Here is a 26,021-nt window from a genome sequence, read left to right on the forward strand (position 1 = left end):
TCCATATTGATCAATCAGGTGATTTGCTAAAATAAGTCATTTAGAGGCTCGTTTAGCATTAAAATAAAAATACTCTGCTTTATCCAATTCAGGATCAGAGAGCCAGAGCCTATCCCAGCAAACATCAGGAGCAAGGGAGTATACAATTCGCAGGGGACACAGAGATACACACGCTCACATCAGGGACAATTTTCCCGGAAGCCAATTAATCTACCAGTATTTTTTTGAGTGTGGAAGTAAACTGGAGCTCCAAGAGGAAACCCGGGAGACCAGACTCCATGCAGAAAGCATCCTTACATCTGGAATTGAGCCCCAGAGCCTCAGCGTTGCAAGACAGCAACTTCACCCACTGTGTCACCATGCTACCCGGCTCCAGGATCAGGGTTTTCTTAATTTAGCAGTTTACTTGCTTTATTCCCCAAAAGTTTGCAGGTGTTGCCAGTCTTTAAAAACCAGTGACGTCTTTGAAAACCAGTGACTTCTGAGCCTAACTGATCTAGGGCTCTTCAGAATCGAGGCTAGACAGCTCTGTCTTGTTTCCTGTGGGCATTTAAGTATCTACAGTAAGCGTATTCAATATAAAGCTTGATGTATTTATCAACTACACTCAAGCATTTTCTGGAAAACATGCTGGATATTTCATCACAGCTCTTTGCAGTAGTTTTCCTCAAAAGTATGAATTTGCCACTTGGTAAATAAATCGCATTAAGAAGTTACCACAAGTAAATATAAAAGGGTTCAACAAAACGTCAAGCCTTTTTTCCAGTTCTGAGAATCCTGGGGCTGACACAACAGACTCTCGATCATTGTTAGTAAGTGGTACAGTGTAAAGCGCTCTCCAGGGATCGCTGTGGATCCCATAAATTAATCTCTGTAAACAGGGCAGACGTACTGTGTCTACAAATTATTATAAATTTACACATGACTGGCTCAGCTGTGATTAGTGTCACAGACAAATCTAGTAAACTCTACACATCTTAAATATCAGATCAGACATTGTAGTTCTAATTCAGACCAATCATTTTTACTGTATCTGTTCCCTATTTTACAGGTTATTCAACCTGTGGATATTCCAGTTCTCTCCCTGGAAGAATTTTGCTTGAACTAGCTCAATGTGACCATTATGGCAGTTGAAGATCTGGTTGTATAACATACTACAATAAAGCAGATGGGGAGAGTCTCAGGGCAAGTAGCCATGCTAGAGTATACAGAGGGGATATCCTTTATTCAAAACAGGAACATTGGCTCCACCTAGCACCACTCCATATTCAGATGTTGCAGGATAGCTACTGTAGCAAGATGATTCTCTCCCTCTAGAAAGCAAGCCACACTTGTCTCTTAAATGTTCTTTTTAAGGTGCCTTTTCATGGCTTATGGTGCTGCCTTTTGTGAAAAAAGCAATTATAAGGATGGCTGACTTACTAGGAAATATAAATTGATGTGTTCTTTACTCTTATTGGATGTCTCACCCATTTATGCTACTACTGTAGACCCAGTATTGATTAAAAGAGAAGTGAACCTTTCCTGAAGCTATTTTAAGACGGCAGTAAAATAATAATTTTCACCACCCACTACTTACTAGCGAGTTTGTATGTAGGCTGACTCTTCTTCTAAGAGTCACTTTTTTGGTGGTACATTAGATTTTTGTGTTTTAGTGGTGGCACAGGATCTGTGCCTGTGGCTGGAAGGTTGCTGGTTCAAATCCTGCAGCTGGCAGAGGAATCCTACTCTGTTGGGCCCCCGAGCAAGGCCCTTAACCCCACCTGTGCCAGGGGTGCTGTATAAATAAATGGCTGACCCTGCGCTCTGACCTGAAGCCTCTTTCTCCCTGTCTGTGTGTCTCATGGAGAGTAAGCTGGGGTATGTGAAAATACAAATTCCTAATGCAAGAAATTGTATATGGCTAATAAAGTGATCTTAAAATCTCTCTTATCTTATTGAACTTCCCATGCAAGTAATCTCTTCCTTATTTCCCAATGCATTGAACAACTCTCAGAAACCAGGATAATCTCTGGCTTGATGAGTCTCACTGGTATTGACTTTAGCCATTCACTACTCTTGTGAAAATATGAGATTTAGCATAATGAAGCCTACTGTACATGTTCTTTGGGGCTTAACAATTTCATTTCCCCCCCCCATACTAAATCTTTCCCTGCATGAAGCAAATCAGAAGGTAGTATATTGAAAAACATACAGTGCCATTCAAAAATATTATTGCAGAAAAGTCAAAACTGTTATTTTTACTTTAAGGATAAGCAATGTGAATTTGTGATCATGAGATAAATATAAATGATAAACACAATATATTATACACTTTATTTCTGGGTACATAATACATATTTTTGATCATATTAGAAAAACATACTTTGTGTCAAATCATACAGTGATTTAAAATGACCATAAGTATGGGGACACATTGACTAAATAAAAAAGTAATTTGTAGAATGTAAAAGTCAGTATTTGGTTGCATCTTGCCTTGAGGCAATAACTGCATGAAGTCTGCAAGCCAGTGAGCTCCCCAACATCTCTGTATGATCATTTGAGATGCTTTTCCAAGCATCTGCTGCAGCCACTGTGAGTTCTTGCTTATTCATGCAATGTTCTGACTTCAGTTTTCAGCATGTAAAGTACCCATGTACGCTGGGGTTCAGGTCTGGAGATTGACTTGACCAGGGTAGGATTTTCCCTTTTTTCTGCTGTTGACCTCCATGGTTTCACTGGTCGTATGTTCTGGGTCACTCTCATGCAGTCTGGTGAATCACAACTTACAGTACATGTACAGTTGTCATATGAAATAACCAATTATTTTTTATATTTATGTGGGAAAAGCTGCCACAGTATCTTGTATATTTTGAGGAAATGTTCCTCTGCTTTTAGGTCAATCAGTCACCTTAATCAGCTTATGATTTTTCCAAGCCATCATTTTCTTTATTTTGGCTTCCAAAAGAAAAAAAATCCAAATAGACATGAAATGAAATAAAGATTTATATCATGCACAATTCCATGAAATAAAAATAAAATCTTCCATTTTGAACAGTAAAAAACAAAATAGACAAAGAATAAACAATCCAACCTTTTAAATCACATAAGTAGGCAGAAGGATATTGTACGTGTCTGTCATCAGCTAGTGGCTAGGTTGAGCTAGAGCACCAGTTATTAAGCATTTGTAGAAACCTAAAAATGTGATGTTATAACCATCATTTTCTTTCCCTTCTTGCTTTAAAGCATCAGAAAAATTGAAATTGCTACATTATTTCCTACTTAAATGAGTCTGATATTTGCCATGTAGTGTCCACTTTCTCTTATTGGATAATGGACAAGGGTTTGTCGAGTGTGTTCAAGTGTTAATGAGATGATGACTCTGTAGTAGAAAGAGCCACTTGTCAGGCGAGAATCACAAAGTTAGACTACAGATACCCTTTAGACCCCATATGGGAAACTGCAGTCCTGGTGGGTCTGAGACCCCTGTAGCTCTCTCCTCAGATTGTAATTTTGATTTTTTTTTAAAATAAGAATTTAATCAACTGTTTTTAGATTGAGAATTTAAAAATGCCTGTGAATCCTATAGGAATCTGGGCCTCCAAGGAACACGGTTGCCCATATCATCTCTAAACACTATCAAGGGAAATGTTTAGATGAGTCTTTGAGTGCAGTGCAACATTATTTTTTCAAGATCAAATGCACCTTTATGTTTTAATCAATTATTTCATCCAAAAATGAACAACAGAGTCTTGCAAAATGAAAGGCTGTATAATGTGTAAGTGTGGACTACAAGAAAATTATCAAATGCAGTGAGACAGCGTATTTACTTGACTGCTTATTATGACTTTTGGTGAAAAATGAGCGATTAGTTTGTTGAGCAACTTCATATAATACAGAAATTGAGAGTCATATGCAGTTCCTGGAAAACCAAAAGATTTCTCATGACATTTAAACCTTCACTTTCTTTATTGGTCTGATTATTCACACCTGGGAACATTTGCTTTAGTACAACAGGTCCTCTTATACTCAAAATTAATTGGACAAGAGTACAGGTGGAAGTGTGTAAACATACAGTAGGTGGTTGACTAGAGAGAAACCGCTTTCAGTTCTACATAGTTGTAACCATTTGAACTTGAGCAGTGTTCTAATATTGAGTTTCAAATTAACCTTGCCTGCAAAGCTGGTTTTAAGAAATGTGCATAAATGTCCAGCAGGGCTGAGAGAAGAATTACAAAGACAGCATTGTGTATTAAAATGGAGAAGGAAGAGACAAGAGTGTAATGCATGACTGAAATCCCCATCGAGGTGGATAATCGGGCTGCGTGGATACACGAAGACAGTATAAGCCATTGATTACTGCACTACTGCAAAGGTTTCTTGAATGAAGGGTTATCTGTCTTTCACATCATCATTTTCAAAAGCTGAGGCCTTATTTTCAGTTTGATTTCAGTTCTTTCTAGAGCAGAGATTTGTGATTGGTATGGCTTGTGTGCTAATTAGTGAGTTTCAGGACTTCCTCATTCAGATGTGTGAGCTCAACTATCAACAACTGGACTCGAACAGAAGGAAAAACAGTTATGTTCGCATATTAACAACTGTTCAGTCAGAGATAGAGGAGAAAATTCTTCATTAGCAAGTTGATTATAGACTGCGTAAGGTTCTGTGTTCTAAGGGTGTTGAAAATAATGTTGTGTAACTAGGATATTTTTTAAATAAAAAATTGCGTGGAGAAAAAGTCTAAACCAGTAAGCAGATCAGTAGATGCAACAATTAGCAACCTGTGATTAAGGGCTCAGGTGGAACAATAGTCAGCAGACACAGGGGTCCCCAAGGACCAATATTGCAACCCCTGATTGAGAATCTAGAAATGAAACAGTGTGTCAACAAGAGGGCAGACGCAGTTGCCACCAACACTCACTATTAATACAGCAGCCCACAGCCAGCCCTGTAGTTATCAGCATTCAGCTCAGGAGTGTTGAGTTAAGTTCCCCCTTGACTGCTTACCACCTGGTCATTGTCTTTTTTTTTCCAATTTAAAGGGAATATAACAAAGCTAAGACTATGGCAGAATGTGTCATCAATGTTTGTTGCAGACCAATCTGCATTGATTGCTTTGTAACAGACATACAGTACTATATGCAACACCGGACTGTGAATGAATGATGCCATGCTATCCAAAAGGTAGCATCAGTAATGCCAAGTGCAGCCTCACTGAAAAGTGCTGATTAATCAATTTTTCAAACCTCTGCAAGTCAAATCACTTTTATCTGACTCCTATTGGCAAAATAACATTACAAGGTATCTCCAGTTTTTACTGGGGTTTTTGAATGTACTATGCAAGTGCAGCTTTGTGGTTTTAAAATTAATGACATATAAAATAAACATACTCCATTCATGGTGTAATAGCTATGTTTTTTCAGGACAGAATTGAAGTGTTCACTTTCTTTAGCTAATTAAATGATCAGCCCCATGATGTTCAATGTGAATTTGGCTGGAATTAACACCATTAGTTCCCTATAGGTGTTCGAGAACTAATTTTGTGCTGCTGGCACACAGTACAACTCAGCTTGATGTCCCAGCTGCCACCTCTGGGCTGCAGATGCAGTGTCACAGCTGCCGTAGAAATGGATAGAGGCTTTTATTCAGTGACTTTCCAATCAACAAGCGTGAATTAAAAAAAACATTACAAAAAGCCTCCAGGGTGAAAGGTTTTCTGGTTTCTCTGGACAGTCTCTGATGATCCTACAGGAGTCCTGATTAAAACAAACCTCTGCTCTTAAACACACTGCTTCCTTCACTGGAAAATGCTTCTCAATTAAAATACCATAATCTTTATCAGGACAAGCTTTGTGACAGATATCTTAACTCTCTATTTTGTGCTGCATTTGTGGTTCTAATTGTGAATTTTGAAACATACCATTAGTGGAAGTGAGTATACTCTACTAAAACATAGCCTTTTCTAGTCCAGTCCCTAGTTCCTAGTCCCGAGTAGTTTGAAAAGCCTGTTCATATGCTTAGTTTTGGTTAACCTTTCCCATGTTGCAGAGATTACAATTATCTGGTTTAGTCACAGGTTGGCATTACTGTCGCACAGTGCTGGGCTCCTGGGTTCAATTCCTGGGGTGCTATCTGTGTGGAGTTTGTATGTTCTCCCTGTGTTCATGTGGGCTTCCTCCAAGAGCTCCAGTTTCCTCCCACAGTCCAAAGACATACTGGTAAGTTAATTGGCTTTAGGAACAATTAGTCCTAGGGGTGTGCATGTTTGTATCTGGGTTAATGCCCTGCAATGGACTGGTGTACCCTGCCTTGTGCTTGTTGCTTGCTGGGACAGGCTCTGGCTCCCTTGTGACCCTGAATGGGAAGAATCAGTTAGAAAATGGATGGATGGTTTAAACTGCTTAACTACTTTGTTGCATGCCTGCCTACAGCTCTACGATGAGAGACATGTAGGTTATCAAAATATTTTCGTGGAAAAACACAGAAATATATAATTTGCTGTTAACGGACAGGTTGTGCATGTATTTCCATGTATGTATCCTTTATATTGATGTTCTGCAACTTTTCATCTGTAACCAATTCCCCACAGCCACACTTCTGAAACTGTTCACTTTAATACTTCTTTGACAACATATGAAGTACAGTATGTGCTGTGTACTTTTTCCCAAAACATTGTGTGTGTTGTTGTTGTTAATTTGCCTGTTCTTAAAAACAAGATGACAGGTTAAAAATAATCAAGCCTGGTTACAGCCCAAAAGACCACGCATTGAGCTTGGAGATAGAAGATCAAGATTTTCATGGAATTAGAGATAGATCCCTGTGTTTGTTTCATAAAAAATTTCACACATTTGCAAAACAAAACAAATTTCTGTTCCCATGGGGTCTCAACTGATTAACGTTAGTAGCACGTTTGAGTTTGACTCCTTCAAAACCCACTTAAAGATGGTATGTTGCATCAGAACAGCTGTTTACAGTACCTTTTGCAATTCATGTGAGTGCGAGTTATCCTCCACAAAAGATGAGTCAATAAAGACAAACACTAATCTTCTGCTCAGTGTTACAAGGTACCTTTTACTCCAATAAACTTTTTTTTATACATCTGATCTGTTTTATGACCAATCTGTGACTGAAAGTAAATGGACCAATTCTCTGAATACCCTTGCTGAACATTGCGTGAGTAAAGAAATGGCTGGATCATATATACAGTACATTTTCCATATTCAAACTGTTTTTCAGCCTTTTCCACAAGGCCTTCTTTTTATTACTCGTTGCCTGTGTATACTTGCTGGAAGCCTAAGGAAAACATTCCTGGTGTTCAAGCCAACCTCCCAGCAAAACTCAATTGGGAAGTATATCCTGCAGGGAATTCTGGGAAGGGTCTGTGTTCACTTGGATGAAAAATGAGTGAAAGGTATATAAAAAAAAGAAATGCACTAGGTAAAGCTGACAAGGCATAGTGGACTGTGGGTGTTTAAGAGGAAAAAAAGTCTAAAAAAAATTCAAAATCTGCACCCAAAAGGGACACAGTGAGCTCCATTGTCATTGGTGCGTTATGCCAAGGGCTATCAACAAAATTCATAGCTTTGTGGTAGCAGCGTGCAAAGTTGAATCATTTCTTTACTTACACAGCAGTGTCACCCAGTACTCAAGAGTTTTGTAACCCCCTCCCACATCAAACACATTTTCTTTTACTAACAAAATAGAACATCAGCTTAGTATTAGATTTTTTTCATTTCTTTCTTTCATTTTTTTTTGTTTCAAGACGATAAACAAAATAGAAACATTACCAGCACTCTACAGTTTAAATAGTACCACTTAAAGTGAAAGCTGCGCGTACAGAAACAGGTGGGAAACTCTAAGGACACCGAGGCTGTTGAAGTGAGCACACTTGAGTGAGATACTGTGAGGGCATAGCAGGTCTCAGTACAACTTCCATTGGCTCTCACAGTAGAAACATTTGCTCGATCCATATCTGTTAGTATGTCAAAGTAAAAGAAACAGTCAAGGAAAAATAAATGATATATATACTGTATGTCAACCATAACAGATACTTATTTTTTAGCCTTTTCAGTATAAAGAAAATAATACTTTAAATGTGCCCCTTTTGTATTTCATAAGATACATAATTTTGTTCTTCTTTTTCTTTCCTGTCAGGAAAGGAATGAGAGATGGTATTTTGTTTTAAAATAACCCGCTTGGGTGGGTCGTATAAATGCAGTATATGTATATACTGTCCTGCCAGTGGTGTCAGGTGACCATTGACAAGGCATTCAGGACTTGCTATGTTACTGTACTTCTTGCACACCTTATTAAAACCAACAAATATCACTTAAAAAGAGGTAAGACTTTACAAATTGTCCTGCATTATAATGTTCTTGTTGGTTTCAGTAACAGACTAGCCACAGATATGAAGTTAATTTTTAAATAAAACTGAAGTATAGACCTCCTCTGTGAATTGTAAGTAGGCAAAATGCTAAAAAAAAACTAAATTTCACTTGCTTGATATGTGTGGCGTTGTAAAGCAAGTGCGTTGCTAGTAATACACACCATCTGAATCCTCTCTGTATTAAAACACAAGCAGCACTTTTTCCTGTTCCTTATAATTGGGTGTCTATTCATAATTACATCCACCTGTTGGCTTTATGCCTCCATTGCACTGTTATATAAATACATACGTGCAGTTCTTGCAATATAAGTGCATATAAATTGGTACAGCAACATAGGAAATCAGCATTTAAATTAATAAAAATGTGAAAATTTACCAGGCCCTGCAGCAGTACTGAAAACATCACACAGATTGAAGCAAAAGCAGACGCAGAATCTCCCCTAGAAATCAGCTTATCATTGTTAAGTTGGTGTTGCTTCCTTTCAGTGACATCTGTCAGTTTAAGCAAAGGTTCAGGGACTGACATGTGACAATACCTCAAAGCATGTCTAGTCAAAGGCCACAGAACAGAATTTCACTGTGTCCTACCTCTGCAAACCACCAAGTCTGGGACAGTCAGTAATGCTGCTCATAACCAGAAGTGGTGTTTTAAAGAAAGCAGTACAAAGAGAGCCAACTGTACACAGAAATTTGCTGAAGTAATCTTGTTGATATGTAAAAGTGGTGTTACAGAGACGGCAGTATATAATAAAGATGGACAATGTATAAACATTAAGGAGCCCCTTTATCATTCCCTAGCCCCATTTGTCCATTAATGGCAGTTTAAGACCATTTCAAAGCTTGTTAAGAGGAAAACATTGAGGCCCCACCTCCCGCCACAAACACAAATGAAAGCCACACCCCCATGCCCTTCCCTTCCACAAAGTGACTCATTTCAGCATTGGCCAGAAACGTATTTACAGAACCACTTATCAGGAGAAGAAAAAGAAAAAGAACAAGATTGGGGGACCAGGGACAGAACAGAAGGACAAGGAGGAACACAGAAGCTGGCTTTCTGGTAGAGAATCACTATGGGTCCTCAGATTTTCCAGTGAGAGTGACTGTGGCTTCTCCCCTTGAAAGCTCTCAGGGGGTTTCCCACCACACACCCTGCATCCAAGGTGACTGAGCCTTATTTCCAGTCCATGCACTGATGACTCTATACATCACACATCAATCCACAGGCTCTCTTCTGAACGCTCATCTGTGAAGTGAACATCACCTAAGACCTACTGTACAGGGTACTAGCTGAAGTGCATTTAAAACCAAGTACAGGACACACTTCTTTACCTAAAGGGTTGTGGGATTATGTAACAAGTTACCCAGCCATCTTTGTGAAGCTAATTTGTAACAGCTGAAGGAGAACATTAGATCAGTTAGCTACTAACTAAGGGGCAGGTTAGATGGACTGAAGGGCCTTCTATCATTTGCAACCAATCTTAATTAATGATGTTCTTATTTACTGAGTGAAAACTTATTGTAGTCTTCAGCATTTTTTTCCCTTGCTCATCTTAGACACAAAATAACTTGTTTTAATCAGATAGGCGGACGTTATGACTTGGTGTGCCATTCTGTAATTTGAGTTATCCAGATCTTTCTTGTAATTCTCAGTTAATGAGATGTGATATTTTATACTATTACAGCTATACAAATGTGTCGCATTCCAATGGCCTCATAGAAGCGCATCTGGTAATGCAGCAAGAATTGATGATTTTGAAGCCATCGCTCATCTTCATCATAACATGCTCTATAATAGTCTGTTGGTGCTTTTCACTTTAGTAAAAGTTTTGGTTTTTAATGAAAGAACAGGAATCACCCCCCCTTGGCAAAAGACCTGGTCTTTTGGCATGGTGGAATTATTCGCTGTCTTAGGGACATGCTCACAGCCTGCAAGCAAGTTCATGAAACACAAATAGATTTTTTGAAGAATTAAATCTGAAGACATGATCAAGTCAGGAATATGCCATAATAAACAGACACCTACATACACATGGAAAAAATGATGGCCTTTCATGACAATTAAGCACTGTATATACTGTAGCACTTTTCATTCTAAAAGGATTATAAAGTGCTTTGAATATAGAAAGCAATCAACTATATCCAATACTAAAATGCAGCACCCAACTGGGTGATGTGTGGCAGCCATTCAGCCCCAATACACAGATCAGATAGAAAAGTAAGAAATTGCTTTAAGAATGAAATTAAAGGGGAAATTAAGGATGGTGCAAGCCCAAAATGGAATTCAGTCAGTACATTGGAGTTAACACCCCTACTGTACATTTATGAACTGTGCCATGAGATTTAATTATGAAAGAGCACAGTATCCCCTGTCACCATACTGAGACATTGGTTTGGCAATTCTGGACCAGAACACTGGCACTTTTTTCTACATTATAATCCTTGTTAGCAAAAATAGCCTTTAGTAGAGAGCAGTGGTTCTCAGTCCTGGTCCTGAAGAGGCCCTGAATCTGTAGGGTTTTATTCTCAATGGGCACCAGTGCTAATTGGTGATTGGAACTGATCTATTTGCTGGTAATGACTTTTTCTGCACTCAGTCTTTGGTTTACAAAATATCATAGTAAGAGTGCATTATTCCCAACAACATCAGTACACAGAACTTGATGCAGACTCTCCCTAACTTGCTAATTCAGAAATTACTCCCTTGTTTCTAAATAAACAGGCAATCAATAGATAATGAATAGACACAGGCAGGAATGACACTGTATCACACATATTGTTTTTTCTTCTTCGAACTGTATGTCCATTTGTTTATGGTTATTGCATTGTTTTCAGTTACTGTAGCACACCTGGATGATGGCAGTCATGAACTCAATAATCAACATAAAGCAGGGTTCATTCCAATTACAAATCGCAATCAATCAAAGAGCTGAAAGCACAATTTAAAAATGGCCTCAGATAGAAAACGGTAGTAAATTAGCCAGTGATTAAGAAGTCAGCTGTGTGAACAACATTACACAGGCAGGCTACCCAGAACCAGAACTTAGTTTCACTAGTACAGAGTACAGTAAGGCAAAGGTAGAGTCCACACCAGAGCTACAACAGGTTATTGGGTCAGATCACATCCAGGTTTCTATAGCACTGAGAAGGTCAGAGAGCACAATACTCCTATCCTGGATGGAATGACAGTTAATGCATGGATTATACAGTATAGTATATTACTATAATGTGTAATACAGTATATAGTATATGTGTATTTCATAGATAATATATTAGTATTTCCAACAACAAGTCTAATGTCAAATTGCTAATTATCATCTCCATCATCGCTTTCCATAACAAATCAGGATCACAGTGGCCTAGAGCCTATCCCAATGAGCACTGGGCGCAAGGTGGAATTCTCCCTGGACAGGACGTCAATCTACGGTAGTGGGCTATTTGCTTCTTTATTTCTGATGAACAATTTCTTAAAAGGTGAGCAATTTGGGAAAATACAATAGATACAGGTGGGAATGAAACTGTATCTGACACTCACACAATGAGTGTTTGTTTTTACCTTTTGTTTTGGTCCAATAGGTGAGATGTTCAGATGACACACTTTGAATAAGGGCAGTCCTAAAACTTGGGAAGGGAGGTACCAAGCACAATGTGCATATAGTATGTTCAGAGCTTCAAAGAAAAATTAAAAACAAAGCTAAAATAATACACTGAAATTAGTTTGTTTTCAATAATACACTGAAATTAGTTTGTTTTCAATTAAGAATGTGGCCGGAGAAAAAACCTACAGAAGGCACAGGGATTCCCGAAGACCAGCAGTGAGAACCAGAGTGTTTGAAGTCTCTCAGTCTTGCTTACAGTAGCTTCTTATGTGATCAGTCTAGAAGAAGATAACACTTCTGCCAAAAAGGTGGTAACACTACTTTTGAAATCAGGCCCATTTGCCTAGTTTGAAAATATAACTTTTCAACACAGAGAACTTGACATAACCTAAACAGTTAACCTTCGAACTCGTGTGTTGTGTAACTACTTTAGTCCCAGAAGGAAAGAGCAGGCATTTTAAAGCATGTTTCCTCTTATCCTGGCAATTTTTCTCTTTGCAAATGTAGTCCCTTCTCCAAGTGTTGAATGCATGCATTCACATACTGTTTATAAAGGGATGGACTGAAATGAAATCAAATCAAGTTCTCCCATTAATCTGAAAATGTAGGAACTGGGCTCTGTCTTTTTTTTCTCAGATAAAATTCACAGAAAAATATACCATCAAACTCCCCCCATCTATAATAACCTTGCAGTTTACAAACCACAGCAGAGAAGACAAGCTAGCATAAGGGAGCCAGTTTCATTCTTTTTGATTTTCTAATAAACATAGGTTGGGGAAAAATTAAACGAATAAATCATTTAAAACCAGCAGCTGATGCAAAAGTCTGGGTCTTTTTGCATATTTCACATGGTACTTCAAGATTCATTCACCTCAATAAAATAAACTTCTTTGGACTACCTATCACTTACAGCCAACCTGAATCAAGTCCCTGTGCTGAGGTTAAGAACATTAGTCAATTCTGAATCACAGAAATTACATAGTAAAACACTCTGAATTTTCTGAACACAGGAATCAAAACATCAGACAGTCAATCTCTTTCGTTTCTGTACTAAACTGCTGTAAGTGAGCTTATGATAAATCCCAGATATCACAAGAGGGGGAAAAAAAAAACAAAAAGAAGATGCTGTTCCACACTTGGCTTAAAAGCTCATGATATCTGGAGCAAGATGCTTGTAACCGTGAACTGCAGTTTGTACCCCTACAGCCAGTCTCTACTGGTCACAGCAATAAGCCATGCAAGGAGCTCAGTGATAAAATCTCAAACCCATAGCGATCCTCCACCTTCTGAGTTGTATGTAAACACATTGAAACAAATATTCAAAATATACAGAAAGTATGGAAATATATATATAGGAAGTCTTATCCTAGGCAGTTTATTTTTTCCCGGTTGTTTTACTGACGAGTGGCATCATGCCCCAGATCTCTTCTGCTTTCTGAATTCGAGAATCCCAAGACCATCTTTTAAACGAAAAAGAGAGACAATGAACCAAATCCGTTCATCCGTCATCTGTCCAACACCCGATTAGCTCCATGTTTTTTTGTTATTCCTGAATTACTATTCTTAACCTTATACTCGCTTGCAGCTCAGAAAATAGTTGATTTTCATCTATTTTTTTGTTGTTTTTTTTGTCTTTTTTTTAAAATACTTCATTAGAAAAAACACCTCTTGTCAGCTGTTGAAGAAAAATAGACTTCTGGTTTCACAGATGCCTGTGTTAGGACTTTATTCTTCACCTGAAACCCGTTTTTTTAAATTGATTTATTTATTTTTCCCATTTCCTTTCTTTGACTTACAACTACTACTGTTATGCAAGTGGTCTCCCCCCTTCCCCTCCCCCATCCCTCCAAACTCCAGGGATGGAGTGGGGTTGCCTTATATTCTTCTCTGATCCCCTCTGAATGGTGACGAACTGCGATCTGCTACGTATCTCACCGTGCTTTCAAAGAGCGGGCTGTGCTAGAATTCAGGGTGTCCAAGTGAGGGGGCCTGAAGAGAGGCCTAGCGCCCCCTCTCCCTCGCCTCCTCCCGAAAAGCTGCCCTTCTTTTAAAAGCCCTGTATATGACAGTAGGCCTCCAGCCCCGAGAAGAGGATGTACAGGAGCCAGAGGCTGACAAAGAATCCGGAGGTGGCGAGTCTGTGGTTGCGTGGCCCCCCCAGCTCGCCCCCTATGTGTGGCCTGCGGCGGTACAGCAGCACGGTGATGCACAGGAAGGCGAAGATGGTGAAGAGCGTGACGGAGAAGGCCAGGGAGCCCGCCTGCACCTCAAACTCCTTCCCCTGCGTGTACCAGTAGATGGCCGCCACCGACCAGGCCAGCCCGATGCCCAGGAACACATTGACCGCGTTGCTGCCTGTCACGTTGCCGATGGAGGCGTCGGCGTACGTGTCCTGCACGGCGGCCACCTTGCTGGCGAAGGTATCTGCAAGAGAGAGGCACCAGAGGGCAGGGTTGGTTAAACACATCAGATTTGTCTTGGGGGTTCTTACAGAGGGCTCGGTTTTGTAGGCGTCTGGTACGAGGACACCCCCTGTTCTGTTTTAAAACTTGTAAAGCTCTCTGTGACCGCTTTGAAAAGAGGTATAAAAAATGAAAACAGATTGGACAGAATGAAAAACATACAGCAGTAAAGAAGACCCACATGTCACGAGCTTGATTGTGACATGCTGAGTGGCTATGAGTGGCTATGTGGCTATTGTGATATGATGAGCGGCCCTGGACTTGTGCAAGACAGTGTGCTGAGATGTTGATCTCCTAGAAGCTGTCTGGGTTTGGTTAGTCCAGATCTCTTTATTAAACAGCCCTGAAGCTGCACACCAACACGGGTTCTCTTTTTAGAAGACACTTGGAATACATATCATAAAAACCTTGCATGTTAAAAGTGAAGCAGTAGGAAATTACCGGGAACAGACGTGCCGAGAGCCACAAAGACTACAGCCGTGACGGAGTCCTTGAGCCCAATGGTGCAGCCAAAGTGCGAGGCCAGGTCTCCGATGACAGCGGTCAGCAGCCCGATGATGATGATGGACACAACGAAGCAGGCCCAGCCGTTCCAGTACTCGGTGGGCGGTACGCAGGCGAACAGGACCTTCCAGAACACCGTCAGGAAGTGCATGACGTAGTCGAAGCAGGAGGGCAGGCGCTCCTCTCCAGAGTCTTCCTCATCCTCATCGCCTAAAGAAAAAAAAATAACAGATGATCTCTCAACTGCATTGATCTTTTGTCACTCCAGCCGTGTTAATCACAGCAGCCTTTGTCCTGAGGTTAGGAAGTATAGGGTCCCAGGAAATATAGCATTGTACATCAATCACTGTGCGCTGCCAGTGACACTTGTCATTGCTCATGTGGGGAAGTTTTTAAACATGAGGTCTATAACTCTATAGGAATCATGATAGTGCTCAATACAGCCCCGCTGTGTCCCTGTGACTGCAGGCTGAAGTCCCTCTTAAGTGTTGGAGAAATGGATAAGCTCAGAGCACAAGGATTCAGAACAGCCAACCCTCTGCAATGCAAAATTGGCACTCCCCATGAAAGCCTATACTGTACATGAGGAGAACATGCAATCTTCACACAGACTGGTGCTAAGGGTGTATTAGAACCCATAACCTAGGAGGTATGTATATGAAACAGCAAGGAGAACCACTGTACCTGCCATGGTGATGTAAGTGTCACTGAAAAATCACAAAAAAGCTTGGAAGATGGGGGCCGATTCAGTGGAGACAGAGGCACCACTAGCTGTGCAGAAAGCTGGCTGCCTCACCTTGGTGGAAACTAAGTTTAGGTCCATTTAGAATGTAGGAGGGTCACACAGATTTACAAAGACAGTCATGGCGATCTGGAACAAACTGCACAGACATGATGCTGAACACGTCTGGTAGATTTATTAAGAAACAGCTTAATGGTATTCTTGGATTGCTCAACTACAGGCCAATAAAAACAGTCTCATATTTTTATGATTCTTACTTCACATAATAATCTAAGGGAATACAAATTTGGTATGAAATAAAGAAATACAGTGAAATGCCGTCATATAGAACGTAAAACAAGTGAAATACTGCTCGGGAGCTTTTTTTAAAAAAAAATGACAATAAATAAAATGTCTACCTAAAGATGAGGTGGTTGCATGTTGTGTCTAGTAGCCCTCTGACTTTCTGATTGTGAGACACAAAGACAGCCATGAGTCTGCTATTTCAGCGTGTTGCCATGGAAACCTTTGGCTGCTTCCTAATTGTATGCCAGAACACCTTTAGAACGTACTGAAAACACAGCAGAATGGCGGCTGCATTAACTGCAAATGGCTCAGTGTCACGCTCTGGTCTTTCAGAGGGCTGTGTGAAGTGTTTTCCTCTCTGTGCGTTTGAAAAAGAAACCAGCTGGCTGAGTGGCACTGTGGCACTGTGATTGTTGCTGCTTCCAGAAAATATACAGCATAATGAAATACAATAAATCAAGAATCATACTTCATTTCATCAAAATCAACAAAGCCTAGAATAAACTAGAATCCACCATCAATTGCAAATCCCAAACTCCATAGCTGAGGGTAACATTTCATGGGGTAGCTGTAAGAAGTTAAGGACAGTTATAAATGATAGGAATTAATTTGGCACATTTAGCTTGTTTGTCAGTAGCTATTTGATCAAAGGATCTCATCCAGATTTTAAAGTCCTTTCAGTAAAGACGTGCCTCCTGTTCTCAGTTTTAAATGCACTTCCATGTAGTTTCTACTTATGCCTTCTGGTTTATGAAGGCTCTGGCCATCAGAAAAACACAACAGCTGTAGAAAGTGGAACTGAACAAAGCTGAAATCTCAATCACTTGATTTGATCTGACTTGGAATGAAGTCTGTCTAGTGTATTTATTTTAGAAAAAGCTGCTAGGTTAACGGAGAGATATAATTTCCATTTCATTAAAGGCAATATGAGGATTGCTAAGATCTTGATAAAAGCTTTGGTGAAAAGAAGAATACCAGGCTACTTGGGAACTCTTTTTAGTATTTCAATCATTTTGAATTGTTGAGAATTCTTCAGATGATCTGTGATCTTAAAAATGTATTTTTTATAACACTGCTATTTCTTAGAAGCCCTGATGAGCCCTTTTTGACTTCTGAAATGGACAATGAAAAACAGAATTGCAAATGTCAGATAGAGTGATGAACATATACATTTTAATGATATAATAAACTACTTGATTTTATATTTTAACATTTACATGTCTCTGTCACTCTGTCTTTAAGGGGTTCTGCAAAGGTTTGAAAATGGTGAAAATGCATTTGAGCATTTGATAACTCAACTGGCTGAATGACTGGGTTGGGTAACTCCAGTTTTCTTAAGTAAAATATCACATTAGAGAGATAGATGGGAAGGTATGGAACATCAGTGAAGCTCTTTTTCCCAAAGTATTTTTGGCCGTTGCAGGGTTTGGAATACCCTGGAATCAGAAATCCCTTATACAATTAATTTAAAGGATATATGCTCCTCAGAACAACATTACCCTGTTTAAAAACTGAATTCACAGCACAAATTCCACTGACATTCTGCCTGTACATTTGCTCATCACAGTTGATAAAACCCTGGTGTACATATCTCCATTTAAAAGGGCATACAGTACAGTAGATGACCAAAAATACAGTATATTGCAGTGTGTTATAGTGGCATATGTCTTGCATCTGGAAGTCAGGCAATGCTTTTATAGCAAATATAAATTATAAACAAAAAGAACATTTTGGTATAGGTGCATTGAACAGAATGCCTAGAAAACAGCTTAAACCAGAACAAGAAAAAGTATTTAACCATTTGATGTTTAAGATTTTCAGTTCCACTGCTGTGCTGCTGTGCTGTGCTTTCAGCATGAGAACTAAAAGCCTTGCACTGAATTTAAGTTTGAGAGACATTTTGTGTTAGCAGAGCACAAAAACCAGATGCTCAGACTGTTTTCAGAGCATATGTGTACCTCTTTGACACAACTATTGCCTCTATATGTAACATTCTGAACCATTCTTGACAACACTTGCAATGGTCCACATCTACAACATTACTTTACTTTAGACTTGTCTGGAACATTCTCTAGAAAAGGATCCCAAAACTGCAGTTAAATCAAACATGCAGGGTGTCATTGCTGAGAGGATACCTGCACTGACTGTGATGGCCTCCATGAACTGGTCCCTCCAGGAGTGAGTGCCCACTACCAGTGCCAGGTTTGTCTTCTTAATCAGTTTGTCCACTGTGCTCTGGAAAGACAGTAATTGATCAGCTTGTCCACTGCACTCTCGAAAGACAATAATTAATCAGCTTCTCCACTGTACTCTAAATACCTAATAATCAATCAACTTGTCTACTATGTTCTGGATAGACAACAATTGATCAGCTTATCTACAGTGCTCTGGATAGACAATAATCAATTAGCTTGTCCACCATACTCTAGATATAGAACAATCAATAATCAGCTTGTTTACTGTGCTCTGGATAGGCAATCATCAATCGGCTTGTAAATGTTGCTCTGAACAGACAATAATAAATCAGCTTAGGTCATCAGCAGAGGAGCTATCACATGGCATGTCAAGAATACCCTGACTGAAATTCAAGACAAAATCCAGAATTGTTTTGTGAAGAGAGACAGAGAAAGACAATTACAATTTTACACTGGGACCTAGACACTATGGAATCAACAAGTTTATCTTGCAAGTGTAGAGGGACGGGAGGCACTTCAAGTAGAATCAGTGCATTCTTTTCCAGGCAGGGTATATTCTATGTGTGATATACTCTACACACCATCCAAGAACCTACACAGTGAGTGCTATATCTGCCCTGCAATTAATAAGGAAACCACTAGAGGGAAGAAACAGACCATTACATTTTTTTAAGTGATTTGAGTTAGAGCCGACTATCAGCAAGCATTTGTAACTAATTTTTGTCTGAAGATGATGATATTAATAAAAATAAAAACTGTGTCATGAAGTTATTGTCTGTTTTTCCTTAGGCTTCACAATAGCTGTCCATTTTTATGATAAATGGCTGAAAAGGAATAGAATATTACATTTAGATTGACAATAAGAAAACTAACTTCAATCTTTCCCCCAATAACTAGGTAGATTCATAGTAGTTCCCAGATAGTTCTAAGGTTTACATTAGAAGCGTAAGCCAGTAGCCATATCACCCTGTAACTCACCGCTGACAGCCCACTGAAGCTAAGCTGGTGTGAGCTGGGACAGTACCTGGATGTGAGAACTCCTGGAAAAAACTAAGATTGCTGCTAGGTGCTCACCCTGCAGTCTACGTGGGTCCTAATGCCCCAGTATGCTGATCTAGACACTATACTGTAAAAAGGGACGTCCTTTGGATAAGCCGTAAAACCAAAGTCCTGAGTCTCTGTGGTCTTTAAAAATCTCAGGGTGTTTCTCAAAAGAAGTAGGGGTGTTACCCCATTGTCCTGGCCAAATTTCCCATTGGCCTTTACCAGTCATGGCCTCCTGATAATCCCCATCTATGAATTGGCTTCATCACTCTGTTCTCCTCCACACTGATAACTGGTGTGTGGTGAGTGTACTGGTGCACTTTGGCTACTGTTGCATCATCCAGGTGGATGCTGCACATTGGTGGTGGAGGAGGGGAGTCCCCATTACCTGTAAAGTGCTTTGAGTGTCCAGAAAAGCGCTATATAAGTGTAAGCAATTATGATTAAGTGCATTTGGAGAATCAAATTATCGAATTATCTAATTGCTACTGATATAAAATCTTTTCTTGATTAAATCCAGTAATATTCATAACAAAGTGATAAAGCTGTTAATTTAATCCAGTAGTGTATCACTGCCAAATCAGGGGGCAGGGGTTAATGTTGTTGATGTTGTGTTTTGTACCAAATCTGTTATGATAGTGTGAGCAGCTGTTTCCAATGGAAAAAATAAATATTTAAATAACCAGTTTGACAGCAGAATGTCACATTGTCACCCTGGACAGATTTCACAGAACAGAGCTCAGAAGAACTCAAGGTGACTGCAGAAATGCCATACCCAGACTAGTTAAAGGAACTGAATCTCCGTGGTCTGGAATAAGGCACACTGAAAGTTTTGATTTAACTAGTCAACATTGTGGTAAAACATCAAACCAAGGGCAAGGGGTTCTGTTCAGGCTGAACAAAGAAACAGGAACTCAGGTCCTCCATGGACATTGACAGCACATGCACTCTGCCAACCGTGTATTGCCGCAAGCAGATCAGTTGATAAACTGATCAATAAACAAAACAGACAAAAGGCAGAACAGTGTTTCTGATGCTGCACCGACAGATTTCCAGCAGGACAAACAGAGAAACGCTCACCTTGAACTCGTACGACTCCTCAATGATGACCTCTAACTTGTGGTGCTCCCCTAGAACTGGCTTTCCCATCTCCGCAATCCTCTTCGCTTCTTCCTCTTCCACACTAAGCTTTCTGTCAGCTGCCTCTGAGAGAGGAAAACAGAGAGTAATGCCACTACTCATTCTAGTTCTAGTTATTTATAATGAAAAACCTACAGTACCCCTTCCTTTATTTAATCAAGATTAGACTACTGTAACGCCATATCTTTTAACTATCTTGTATCTCTTCTGAAGTACCAAACTAAGGCTTCAGTATATTCAGAATTCTACAACTTTTGTACTAACTAAATGTACCCAGCATCAGCATAACTCCCATCTTCTTTAAACTGCATTGCAACCCAGCGAAATGCAGAACTGACTTTAGGGTTCACCTGCTCATGTATCAAGAACCGAACAATCTAACGCTGGATTATCTAAAGGACTTTAAGATGAGCGTAGTCAGGCCTTCTCACCCTATTGGAGACCGTGCTTCACACAGCGGCAATAGAACTCCCTCAAGTGCAGGACAGTATCTGTGGAACTCTAAATCCGTTCGAAACTCAGTGACAGTCGATGTGCTCAAAACTGGCTTAAAGCCCTGTCTTCCCATTTAAAGATCATAATGCGCAAAGCAGTTTTTACTCTTGGTTTCACTGTTGACATTTATGGACTTGTTCTCCTCTCATTTCTAGTTCCAGGCAGCACGGTTGTGCAGTGGTTAGCATTGCTGCTTCACAGTGCTGGGGTCCTGAGTTCAATTCTGGACCAAGGCGGCTCTCTTATAAAATGGAGTTTGTAAGTTTTCCCTCTATTTGCTTGGGTTTGGACAGATGGATTTCTGGACCCTTTCTCTTGCTTCTACTGTGTGTTTCATGTGCACTATTGCACAGCTCTTTAAGTTTCTTGAAAAAGACAGAGAAATAAAAATTGTTTTGGTATTACTACTGACATAGCAACAACTGTTTTAAAAAAACTCACTGTCACCTACTCACTGACTGCACTTTTATACAGTATATTTAGTTCTATTAAAGTTGTCATGACTCCATTTACCAGTGGGTGAACACTGCGGTGGCAACAGAATAAGACGTTAGTTTTAAAGCTGTTATTTTTGGCACAAGTAAAACTCACGTCAAAGGATTTGATAGGTATGTTTATTTGGGCCACGGTATTGCTTTAGGATGAGTTTAGTGCTATTATGTGCTGTGTTCTATTCAAACATTACACCTCTAAGGAGGTCTGTAGAAATAAAACATCATTAATTTGATTAAATGTTCAGAGATGTCTGTTGACATTTAGTCAATGGCAGTTGAAATATCTCTGTATCACGTGGGTGTAGCTTCTGGTGGCTTGATTTGCAATACCTGTTAAGTGTGTTTTTGTATTGTCTGTACACCACCTGTAAACTCTTGTTTTCCTGAACTGACATTTTGCACCAGTCTTCTATCCTATATATACACTCCTTTCCTGTAGCACAGTGCACTAAGGAAAAGATCTGGTCTGCTACTACTTTACTAACCTTAGGTATTACAGTACATATCCACTATTCCTTTTACTGGGTGAATCATCCAATGGAACCATTCTCTGACATTTACTGTAGCAGTGCAATGTATATTAGAACCCTTAAATGTAGAATAATAAATGGTACACATGTAGTACATGCAGCCTTGTGACAAGATACTGTTTTATGCAACAAAGTATGAGTGACCATCTAGAACAAAATAGCTTCATCAACTGAACTGCAGGAAAGCAAGCGAATATCACATATCAGCCTACTGGGTTCAAGACACAGCATTGTTCATGGATTATTTGCTATTTTTGTATTTTGGACTCTTTGCAAAGAAACGACCCAGAGACGCAATTCATTTCAGCATACACTGAGCAGAATTCAGAGCAAACAAAAGGGAACCAGGCCCATTTATCCGTTAGTATACAGTTCCTTGGTATCTTGACAGTAGTGCTATTCTACTGTACTGTATATGTTGAAAAAAATAAATGCATTCTATATTAAAGTCAGTTAGTAATTATTTGATTAATTGCATTTATCGAGTGTTTTTCCCCCAAAAGAATTCCAAAGCACATTAGAAGCAGGGGGAGATTCACATGCACCACAGTGCCAAGGCAGGTTAAATGACCTTGACACTCATATTATAACATTGTTCCCATACACATGATCATTTCTACCATTTATTAACCCTGCTGCCTTCACACTTTTAATTGTCTAATTTATACTGAAATCCTTACTCACAAACAGCTTTCTAACCAAGCATAAGAAAGGTTTTGCACATATTTGTATATAATGTGCTTTAACCATACTTTGCATTTATCTCTTTCCTTGCTTTGATCATTTAGAACAGGGGTGCCCAACCAGTTGATAGATTGCAAGAATGTTTGGGTAAAAAATAAATGGGCTATCTGACTAGTTTCTTTTTTCAATAGCCTAAAAATTCATTCAGATCTGTGCATGTAATGTCATACATTTTACTGCCCTTGTGTGTGTTTAACCCTTGTCGAATGGGTTGTAAAGTCTCTTCCCTGCGTGCTGGATGACACTGAAAAAAAGGCCACAGGAGCTCCGTAAATAGTGTTGTGTGTGCTACCCAAGAACGTTCTCTTGCTTGTTGCCGCACGAACTCCACATTCGCTACAGTGCGTTGTGGAGCGAAACAGACTGGCCGTACAGACTTGTAGTGTAGCAAAAATGATTAAGCAAAGAGACCCAAAACTTACCATTACCACAAGGAAAGGGAGCATGATTATTTTTTTGTACTTTCGCATTCAAATCTGCAATGCTAGCGTCTACTCTAAAAAGGGAAATATAGAACATTTCAAAACTGCACAGAAAACCTATGATGTGGACTCTCCCGCTAAAAGTGAGTTAGGATGAAGAAAAGTAGAAAAATTAAAATCTCAACTAGCAGCAGTCGGTTTTCACGAGGCCTCATACAAGAGGGAAAGCGGCAATCATCGCATCATTCCGTGTGAGCCACGTCCTGGCTAAACACAAAAAGTCATGCAGGGATCGAGAAGTAATAAAAAAAGCGATTGCTGAGGCTGCTGACTTGCTCTTTGGAGATTTCAAAAACAAACATTTTTGGCAAGGTTCAGACAGCTGTTGCCTGAAATCAAAGAGTTTCTCAAGTCTTCTAAACATGGTGAATATGCCCAATTAGAGGATTCTGGATTTAGCATTGCTCACAGACTTAAATTAACTGCTGAATGTCGAGCTGCAGGGACAAAATAAAAATTTAACCGACATGATCAGAAGTGTCAACACGTTAAAAAAATACAAGTGTTCTCAAGTAAGCTTCTCAGTGCCAATGCTCACATTAAGATAGGATATTCTTTTTTCTAAAATGGGGAACATTACTTGTTCACTGTAGCATGAGTTTATTGGTATCATTATTGTACTGATGTGCCCACAGTCTGTTTTTCTTATATCGGAGCTTCAAATTCACATTGGTAGATCGCGCTGGACTGGCAAATGAAAAAGTAGATCTTGCATTAAAAAAGGTTGGGCACCCCTGCTTTAGAAGTATTTAAGTTTTGAATCCATAGTAAAATGTTTTACTGTAAATGTGAACATTAGTTTTCTTTTGAAACCACAAGGGGGCAGTGTCTAATGGAATTTGAGGCAGTCCCTTAATCATAATAGAAAGCTCATGAAAATCACAAACTCTCCTCTAAAAATGTCAAAGCAGAGTAAACATAATCATTTAAATCAGGGGTAGGGTTCCAGAGGCATGGTGGTGCAGTGAGAAGTTTTTATTTTCTCCCTGTGTTCACATGAGTTTTCGGTTCCCTCCCTTGGTACTGGAAGGTTAACTGGCTTTTGGGAAAATTGGCCCTGTGTGTGTCTGAGTTTGAGTGGGTCTGCCGTGTGATGGACTGAAGTCCCGTTCAGGGTGTATCTCGCCTTGTGTCCATTGCTTGCTGGGATAGGTTCCAGCTCCCTGCAAACGCTTGAAATCAAGAAGTGGTAAGAAAATGGATGGATTTTAGTTTTTATTTTTATTTTAATTTGAGTATTTTTGCATTATACCATGCTAGCTCTTAAAGTCTAATGGATAGGACTTGCAGCAAGATTTTGCAAGTAAAATAGGTATTACTGAGAAGGCATACACTAGCACCAGGCAATCTAGCATTTTTAAGTTCTTTCTTTCTACCCTAAAGAACTTTTACAAACCTTTGCACTGTTTGAATGAAGCCAGATAAGGAGCTGGTTTCTCCCTTGGGACAAACTGTCCTATCCTTTAGTAAATGAATCAGAAGATACATTTGTCACATAGATTGGGCACACACAGTACTAAGAGTGAGTGAAGACTGTTGCCTCTGCATCACATCAGTCATGGTACTTCACTTTCGCACTGTATTTAATACAGCCAATTATTTTATTCCATATTTCATCCTTGGCAGCAGAAAGAGGGAAAATATTTTAATAATTTGTATGTAAAGAGACACAAATATTAAGCACTGTACCTGATTAAAGTGCTAACTTCATTCACCTGCACCACTGCGTGCAGCTGCAGGGACTCTTGTCATCTACAACAGTGTGCTTATTCACAGACTCATTATGTGACCTTTTGTCTGTTTCACAGTGAAAGCCAAAAATCAGACAGACATAAAAGGTGCCTGCTGACTGGATGCCTCAATTTGGATTTCAAAAGAGATTCATTAAAGTTAGAAAAACAAAGCTTAAGACAATCCCAGGTGCCCACCCAGCTATGCCTCGTGATTTCTTTGCCCAGTCCTTAGACAATACATCATTTATTCATTAATTGCCTTTTTGCTGGTTCCCCAGAGGCCCGTCCCCACCAGAGAATGACTGTCATCTCTTCCATGAACTGGTTCTTACTGACTGCTAGGCTATGAGTACGTGATTTATCAAATATTTAGCGAGCCATTGCACTTCAGAACACACTCCATGGTTCAATGGACACTCCCTGGAACACAATTTTAAGATCTTTTTCATGAACTACAGATCTTCTGCCACCCTTTAATAACGGCAGGTGGACCTCTTCTCTTTCAGCTCTGACACTTCCCACTGACTTTGCTATTTTTTTCTTGCTTAATTTAGAGTCGCCAGCTGTTTTTGTCGGGCAGCAGGGTGGCACAGTGGTTTGCATTGCTGCCTCACAGCGCTGGGGCCCTGGGTTCAGTTCAGGGTCGCAGGGCAGCCAGGGCCTATTCTGATAAGCAATGGGTATGAGACGGGATGGGATGGGATACAACTTGGATGGGACGCCAGGCCATCTCAGAGCACACACAGGAACAAACACCTGACTAACACCAGGGTCAATTTTTTGTGAAGCCTATTAACCTACCAGTATGTCTTTGGACAGTGGGAAGACACCAGAGCACCTACAGTAGGAACATAGAAAGAACATACAGACTCCACATCAACAGAACCCCAGGTCCGGAATTGAACCCAGGGCCCCACTACTGCTATACCGCCATAATTCCCTTTACTTCCTCTTGTGTTTGCTAGTATGAAAGACACATCACTGAAATTTCACAGTGGGACAAACAAGCACATATTATAAATTAATTATATAAACCAAATGCAGAGACTCTGCTAGTAATAGACAATTTATGGTTGGTTTAAGGAGCATGAGACAGGCTTCTACTGCGTTGTCTGGCCAGAACAATCCCCAGATATTGATCTTAGTTACAACTGCTGGAACCAGTGAAATGTGCAATTCAATCCCACACACCATTACCCCCATCACAACT

At 39.7% G+C, this 26,021-nt stretch overlaps 1 protein-coding gene across 2 annotated transcripts in view; it reads right to left on the reverse strand.

The window, feature by feature from the left end:
- Window positions 1–6,574: 6,574 nt before the first annotated feature.
- The window catches only part of slc8a3 (solute carrier family 8 member 3), a 146,053-nt gene continuing 126,606 nt past the window's right edge, over window positions 6,575–26,021 (reverse strand). For both annotated transcript variants that reach the window (XM_088648820.1, XM_088648819.1), the window contains 4 exons: window positions 20,274–20,398; window positions 18,090–18,189; window positions 14,865–15,137; window positions 6,575–14,385 (listed from right to left, as the gene is read on the reverse strand). In XM_088648820.1, coding sequence (XP_088504946.1) covers window positions 14,009–14,385; window positions 14,865–15,137; window positions 18,090–18,189; window positions 20,274–20,398 — 875 coding nt within the window. In that variant the 3' untranslated portion in view covers window positions 6,575–14,008. The remainder of the gene's footprint in view (window positions 14,386–14,864; window positions 15,138–18,089; window positions 18,190–20,273; window positions 20,399–26,021) is intronic.

This window comes from Lepisosteus platostomus, chromosome 10, assembly GCF_059453375.1.
Source record: "Lepisosteus platostomus isolate fLepPlt1 chromosome 10, fLepPlt1.hap1, whole genome shotgun sequence".
Lineage (NCBI taxonomy): Eukaryota > Metazoa > Chordata > Actinopteri > Semionotiformes > Lepisosteidae > Lepisosteus > Lepisosteus platostomus.